The 8,031-nt window shown below is 44.1% G+C and overlaps 1 protein-coding gene across 1 annotated transcript; it reads left to right on the forward strand.

Annotated features, from left to right (window-relative positions):
* The first annotated feature begins 2,031 nt into the window (after positions 1-2,031).
* Positions 2,032-7,662, forward strand: tent5aa (terminal nucleotidyltransferase 5Aa). The gene is made up of 2 exons (XM_080857791.1): positions 2,032-2,818; positions 3,662-7,662. Exons 1-2 carry the CDS (start codon positions 2,396-2,398, stop codon positions 4,439-4,441), a joined length of 1,203 nt encoding a protein of 400 aa, XP_080713917.1. The 5' UTR covers positions 2,032-2,395; the 3' UTR covers positions 4,442-7,662.
* The last annotated feature ends 369 nt before the right edge of the window (positions 7,663-8,031 follow it).

Here is an 8,031-nt window from a genome sequence, read left to right on the forward strand (position 1 = left end):
TCAAGAGTAACAAGCATTGCACACACATCTGGTTAAACAGCTTGCCCTGTTGGTGCACAGTAGATCTCATCAACATTTATATGCATAGATCTACCGGTATATGCCATCCATTTACAGGTGGTTTCTTTAATAGCATTTTCTATTATTGTGTGCTTGTAGGCCTATTTGTGTTCTATTCACTCTTAGTCCTAGTGCAGCGCTGAGTTTCCCAGGGGCAATAGGGCCCTGTGAGGTGCGACCTGCCCCAGACGGAGCTCTAGTTACGGGACAGGACCCAATGGCTCACTGTCCGCGGGTCTCAGTGAGCTTAGTCAGTGTAGGTCCTTTGTTAAGTCAGTAACTTTCTGGCATCATGAATTGATTATATCAATGTTTCTACCACTTAGATGCTGGAGTGAGAATTTGTCACTGACTTGGACAACAACGACCTAACTGACCTTAATCAGCTAATTAAAATTGGCCAGGAATCAAACCAAACTCATTATCATGCAAAGTAACTTTTCTCCAGCCATAGCCTAGTCTACTTTAGAATAACCGAAAATAAGAGCTGACAAGTGATTTACTCCATTATCAGTTGCGAAGCGCCACAAGATCACACACACACACACACACACACAAACAATGATAATATCTAGTAGGCTGCAGGTCAGCTGAGAATCCCATCCCATCCCAGTTGCTTAGACGTAGCGAGGTAGGGACGAACAGGAGCGACGTATTCTCGCCTGTGGGGTCACGTTGGGTCACTCCGCCCACAGACAACTGACAGCACGATGGAGGCACAGACGCATTCACCAAGTCAGTGATGTGAGACCAAAACCTCAGAGCTTCACAGAACCTCCAGATGACCCAAACATATTCTTTTAACTAATTATTTGTTGTTAATTGCTCTAACACTAGTTCATTCATCCAATTAATTGTATTTAACAAACAGTCACAATACATTATCCCGAAAGTGTGTGACAGTTAATGCTGTGACTGCTGCAGGTCAAGGGTTAGCAGAAATATTGAGATGTTTGGGCATGTGGATTAACCTGGTAAGTAATTGAATTAAGGGAGGGAGAAAAATATCCAGAGATCGCAAAGGTTAGCCCCTAGGGGCACTATTGGGTGAGGGCTACACGTGTGGTTTGTAAAACTGAAATGTAGTGTAGGTAATAGGTATATTTGAAAGAAAAGAAAAAGCAGATACATAAACAGGAGGACTGTAGTCATGTGGGGGCCCAGTTTGTTGTGCATGCGTGATCTTTGTAACCCCTAGATGGCGATGTCGAAACGCTCAATTTGTTGAGAAACCTAGATTTCCCCCGTTGCACAATGCATTCGCAGCATGCATGTCGACGTCAAAATGAACGTTTTTTCCTTAATAATGCTGTCCGTTCCATCTAGTTAACTCTCTTGTGCATACATTGCTTTCATGCCTCTGCAACTATGGGATGGATCGGCACTACATATGGGGGGGCTAGCGCCGCCTCTTGATCGGACTTCTAACAAATCTGAATCGGTAGACTATAGTTTACATTATACTGTAATGCAGTCACTCGTCCTATGATGCACATTTTATTCAATTGCCGTGAAAAAAACTACTTGTGAGACAGAGCTTTTAATGTCAAGTTGTTATTTGAGTGTCATGCTGTCACTCAAACTAGTCCGAACCCAGCGTAAGCAGCTTGACCCTGATAGTAGGGTGAACCTTGCGCTGAGCCTATACAAGGCAGGGCGCCGCGCCAGACACAGAGTACCGTAAGGTGTAAGATACAGATGCAGGGACAAGATGCGTCTCATAGCGTGGGTTGCGCTAAGCTTCTTTGACGGACCTGGCGTAATAGGCGGAAGAGAAATTACAGGAGCTTTTTTGTAATGTAGAAGTGTTGGAGACGCCAAAGAATTCTCTAGTCAGCTTGCCAACTTGCACAACCTTCTGGCCGGGCGTAAGACGCATATTCATGCAAATTTCATAGGCGTGCCTTCGGGCGATGGGGTGACAGGCGGAACTACAGTGAGTCTGTGACACAAACCAGTTCAATACAAATGATCAGCAGAAGTAGACTTCGCCTGCACTGTAGAAACGGCTCGGGGGATACTTCACACTCACTAGACTGGGAAAAGCGTCGGGGAACGGAAAAGTGAGCCGTCGGAGAGGACCTACCTTATCAAGACTGCAGTCGGACGACACCTCAGCAAGTTTAGTAATGCAACGAAATTTGCATCGATGTAATTGATTTTTCTCTGCGCCATCGAGAACGTACGAAGCAACAAATTGATCAGCCTTCTGTCTACCCATGCAGAACATTAAAGCAGACTGACACTTCTTCAGATTACCACAGCTATCATCAAAGAAGATATTTTCAGGCATTTTCTTTTTTGCATTTTTGTTTTTCAAAAATTACGCTTTACGATGGCCGATGACGATATTATTTTAGAGAACAGTGATACAACTGTAAGTAGTTGCAATTTTAGCGTTCTAAGCTGGGAGCAAGTGCAGCGGTTGGACAGCATCTTAACGGAGACCATACCCATCCACGGTCGGGGAAACTTCCCTACTCTGCAGATGCAGCCTCGACAAATTGTTAAAGTGGTTCGAAGGCGCATGGAAGAGAGAATGATAAACGTGCGAGACGTGCGGTTAAATGGCTCTGCAGCGAGCCACGTCCTGCACGAGGACACTGGACTCGGTTACAAGGACTTAGATCTGATATTTTGTGCTGACTTAAAAACCGAGACGGAATTTCAAATAGTCAAGGATATAGTTTTGGACTGTCTTCTTGATTTTTTACCTGATGGGGTGAACAAGGAGAAAATATCACCACTGACCTTAAAGGTAATCTATTAAGCGTTCATTTGTTTTTATGATTAAATAAATCGAACCCGTCTAGCAAATGTGTTCTATTCTGTAATCAATTGGGCCCATCCAAAGTGCACTGTGTCTAGAAGTAAAAAAAAAAAAAAAAAAACATACACTGAAACTAGCCGCCTTACAAACATAATTCAAAACTTAAGTTGCGCACGACACTGTGAATATGTTATCAAACCAGTTTGCTGATAGTAAAATGTTGGCTTTACTGATAAGGAGATTGCGTTAAACCAATTTAAAGCCGACCCCTCATTCTCAGCCATTGACCTCTCGTACGTAGTCAGCGCAAGTAGCCTTATGGCATTTGGAAAAGATCAATTAAATGACCTTACTTAAGTGGAAATATGAAGACCTCTAATTAATTAACTATTCTAGTGTGTGACCTGATGCACTAAACCACTTCATGTGCTGATCCTTTTAGAACGTGTTTAAGTATTCTCTCTCTCTCAGTCTCTGTCTGTGTGTGTGTGTGTGTGTGTATATATATATATATATATATATATATATATATATATATATATATATATATGTGTATATATATACACACAGAACTATATATTTATTTATATATTTGTGTATGTAAAGTAAAGATGAATTTACTTACTGTGTAATAGCATACATTAATACAACTAATCAGGATTATTGATATTTCTTAACATCATTTTTGTTAATATGACAAAATATATGTCAGACAAAATATATGTCTCTTACTCATATGTGTGTGTGTGTGTGTGTGTGTGTGTGTGTGTGTGTGTGTGTGTGTGTGTGTGTGTGTGTGTGTGTGTGTGTGTGTGTGTGTGTGTGTTCTAGGAGGCCTATGTGCAAAAGATGGTGAAGGTGTGCAATGACTCTGACCGGTGGAGCCTCATCTCGCTGTCTAACAACCGTGGCAAAAACGTGGAGCTGAAGTTTGTGGACTCACTGAGGCGGCAGTTTGAGTTCAGTGTGGACTCCTTCCAGATCAAGCTGGACTCGCTGCTGCTGTTCTACGAGTGCTCCGAGAACCCCATGGCCCAAACGTTTCACCCCACCATCATCGGCGAGAGCGTCTTCGGCGACTTCAACGGCGCCCTGGACCATCTGCGCCACAAGGTGATCTGCACGCGCAACCCCGAGGAGATCCGTGGTGGCGGGCTGCTGAAGTACTGCCACCTGCTAGTGCGCGACTTCCGCGCCGACTCAGAGACCGAGATGAAGTCCCTGCAGCGCTACATGTGCTCACGTTTCTTCATTGACTTCTCAGACATCGGCGAGCAGCAGCGCAAGCTGGAGTCCTACCTGCAGAACCACTTTGTGGGATTGGAGGACCGCAAGTATGACTACCTGATGACCCTGTACGGGGTGGTCGACGAGAGTACGGTGTGCCTGATGGGACATGAGAGGCGGCAAACTCTGGGGCTCATAGCTATGTTGGCTGTGCGTGTGATGGCTGAGCAGAATGTCATCCCCAATGTGGCCAACGTTACCTGCTATTACCAGCCTGCTCCCTACGTGGCAGATGCCAACTTCAGCAACTACTACATCGCCCAGGTGCAGCCAATGTTCCCGTGCCAGCAGCATGCCTACTCTACCTGGCTGCCCTGCAACTGAAGGTACGCTGACAGACTGAGAGAGGAAAGAAAAGAGAGAAAGAGAGAAAAGCATTTGTTCAGACAAGAGCTGAATGATTGGCCAAGTCTGTCCTGTGTTTTGTTTTCAGTTTAAATGAGCCAGAGAAAGAAAAAAAAAAGGTTTGTGTCTCTCTTTGTCTCGTCCTGACATCCAGCCCCGTGCTTTCCGTGTTGCATCACAGCTTAACGTGGCGGATCAGGAGAGTTTGGTCCTCGGCTCCTGTGAGGTCTCCCCCTCTGGCTCAGTTGCATGGTGCTTCTCTATTGGTGAGACCGTTTCTATGGCAACCTCACCTCTAACAGAACCCAGGGTGGGCCGGTATTGTTTCCCTTGCTCTTTCCTCGTGTGCAGCGGGGGCCAGGGTGCCCTCGCCTGAGGTCAAACAAGTTCTTTTTGCAAAGAACGCTAGCAGCTGTTTCACGTCTGCCACTGTTGAGCCAGACCCAGGATCAGGGGAGTCTACTATGTCCCATTAAAAAAATGTTTTTTTCTAATTGCAACAACAAAAATGTGGCAAGTCTTATAGACCAAAAGGGGAAGCTTCTGAGACGTTGTGGCTTTTTTTTTTTTTGAAAGGCTGCCTCCCAGACTGCATGTGTTAAGCTGCCTTATAGGGTGGGTGAGTAAAGTTAAAGGTTCACATAAACTGGGAGCGCACAAGACCTGAGCCCCCCATCCCCCCTCCCCATCCCTTGTTCTCCCCCCATGTCCTCTCACAGCTCTGATGCAGGGTTCATAGTCACCCATAGTGATGGGACTGTCACGACTTCATATGAAACACATCCAAATGGACATGGTTCTTGTTTACACACCAAAGATTTTAAAGATATTTTTTCCTTGTTTTTTGAAAGAGACCCACATTTTAAGGGGAAAACTAAATAATTATTGCTGTCTATATTTGTATATGTGATCATATATTCTAAGTGCCTGAAGCCTTATTTGGTGAATTCAATGAAATAGACTTTTGTTTTTTATTTTTGGGACTCAACCATGTCTGTTTTATGATCAGGCCCATAACACATTGATAGTTTGTGAGCATTTTGGAGGAATGTATGCCTGGAATTGTCCAGCAATTGTTTTTGTGCAGTGTATGTATATGGGTAAATGTATATTATCTGCAAGAAAAGTGGGGCTCTGTCCAGGGTTGGCACCTTAGATAAAATATGAGATTAAGATGTTTATTGCCATGCACCAGGACATTTCAGGAGAGCAGCAATCCGAAAGAGAAATGCTGAAACCCCTAGAGTTAGCAGTTAATTTATTTTCTAATTAGCACCTCTCTTGTCACTTCAAGCAGTTTGCACTGACAAAAGCTAAACATCACTCCAGTTCTAGAGTCAGCAGTGAATTACAAGAATCGTGGACACCAAAAGTCAAAATCTTTCCCTACGGGACCTAAAGCAGTGATGTGTGTGTGCGTGCGTTTGTATGTGTGTGTGTGTGTTTGTGTGCTGAGGCGAAGGTTGTCGCGATATTTGTTGAGGCACTCTGGATGACGAGTCTCTGTTTGCTGTAGCAGCCGTGCAGGGAATTTGGCAGCTTCAGTTGAAGCAGTTCAACTAAGGCAGACTGTGTTCAAGCATGCTCTCTCTCACGCTCTGAGCCGGGCCCAACACCGCTGTACCGTGCTGACCTGACGCTGACCTGGGGCTGGTTGAATATTGCCTGGCTGTCCGAGAGCACTGCAGATTCCCTCGGACATGGAGGGATGAAGCGGAAACAGCTGAGAGCGAAATAAGAGAGAGAGAGAGACAAAAGAGAGAGAGAGAGAAAGAGAGAGATAGAGAAAGGAGAGAGCCTAGCAGAATGTGTGAGCCAGTAAGAAATGAGAAGTGAGGAATTGATCCAGAAAAGGCAAGCGGGAGAGAAGGAGCAAAGGAAAGGGAGGGCTTGGCGAGATGGGTTCAACTGGTGAAGGGGTCTGTACCTCATGTGAAAATACTTTCTCTGCAAACGGCCGCAATCATAGCCGGAGAGTGACCAAACTGCAAAAAAGGAAAGATAGAGAGAGAGAGAGAAAGGGGAAAGAGGAAAAGAGTGACAAGCTATGGAACATTTGGAAAGGAAAGCACAATAATCTTTCACTATGTCATTCGTTTAAGAGAGAGAGAAAGTCCAGTCCTGCCACACTTCTGGCTGTTGCTTCGAGTAGTGTTCTACTTACTTACTTACTTGTGTCCAACAGCAGACCGGCCTGCTAATTTCTCTTAACTGCTCCCTTGATTAGGACATAATTACACTGTGGTTCTGCTGTGAGCTCATTGGTGATGACTCATGTGCTAAACAAATGCCTCATGACATTTAATATATAGCCTACCCAGGGTTTAATGCAACACCACTAATTAAATTAATTAAAGCAGTTCTTGTGCAGCAGGTGATCCTCCCTTAAAAAGAGGTTTCCGAGAAAACTTTTTTACGTTTACGCTCAGAGGCGTGTTTGCAAAGTTTTCACAATAGAGAGCCAGGTTTTAAAAAGCAACACGTGTGTGTGAGTTCAGGACTGGGACTGGGGATGGAGCTCAGTGGGGATCTCCCATGCAGGCCTGTGTGGCTGATCTCAGCTCTTAATACCAGAGCCACCTCGGCTCCCTCTGCTCCTCTTCCTCCCTCTCTATGTGTTTGATTCAGAATCAACAAGGCATGGTTTACCAGCGATGGGCCTCTGTACATTAGATTACTTTACTTTAGAAAAAAAAGTGATTCTAAATTCTGATTCTTGTGATATCAGTTCTCATTGATTTCTGGTCACCAGTGTTCATCCTGATTAATAACATTTATAATAATAATAATATCTCACTCATTTCCGTTTTTTTCATTTGCTTGTTCTTGTACATGTAACGGTAATCCTGTGGATTGTGGGGAAACGACAGCTTGCCCTAAGCCCCTGCGTGAGGTGATCAAGGTAGACTGGCATCGCTAGACCAGCAGGTCTGAGTAGGTGCAGGCAGAGGCCAATGGGGAGACTTGCACATAGTTCTCATTTACTGTGGGGAAAAAAAATATGACAAATTTATGAAAGCTTTGTGTCTTTTCTAAAAGAAAATGATTATTTTTTATAACTGTATCTGATGCTCCAAAAAAAGTTGCTTTTGAAATATATGCTCAGATTGCTGAAGGAGGATTCCTGAACAGTTTTTTTTTGTGTGTGTGTTTTGGTTTTTGCAAATGCTGTTATGTGTCCAATGGGTCGATGATGTCATCATTAAAGAAAATGTAAAAAAGACTTCCCTGTCTTGGTCCTTTTCTGTCAGTCAACAATTTCAAATATAGACATGAAATAGAAATTGAGTTGTTTTTGGAAAAGGAAAGGATCAAAAGTTTATAAACCTTCTCTTAAAACCGCCCCCGTGAAACCCCCATGCAATAGTCATTCTGGGAGTGAAGGAAACGATTTCAGCAGACTCATCTGCTGGCTTGTTTTCCGCTTTTCTCTGTCCAGATCTGTTCTTTTCTTACCCATCTAAGCTTCTGACTTCAGGGTACATTCTTATTTCGTTGAAGATCTGTGCTTTTTACTGACGCTTCCACACGTTGCCCCCAGCGCTTTCCCTCTCTCTCTCTCACACTCA

This window comes from Sprattus sprattus (genome assembly GCF_963457725.1).
Source record: "Sprattus sprattus genome assembly, chromosome: 19".
NCBI classification, from domain to species: Eukaryota; Metazoa; Chordata; class Actinopteri; order Clupeiformes; family Clupeidae; genus Sprattus; species Sprattus sprattus.

Bases quoted from the DNA above. Each gene is read 5' to 3' on its own strand.
- tent5aa (XM_080857791.1), top strand. From the start codon at position 2,396: ATGGCCGATGACGATATTATTTTAGAGAACAGTGATACAACTGTAAGT. The intron at 2,819-3,661 runs GTAATCTATTAA...TGTGTGTTCTAG, and splicing joins TATCACCACTGACCTTAAAG to GAGGCCTATGTGCAAAAGAT.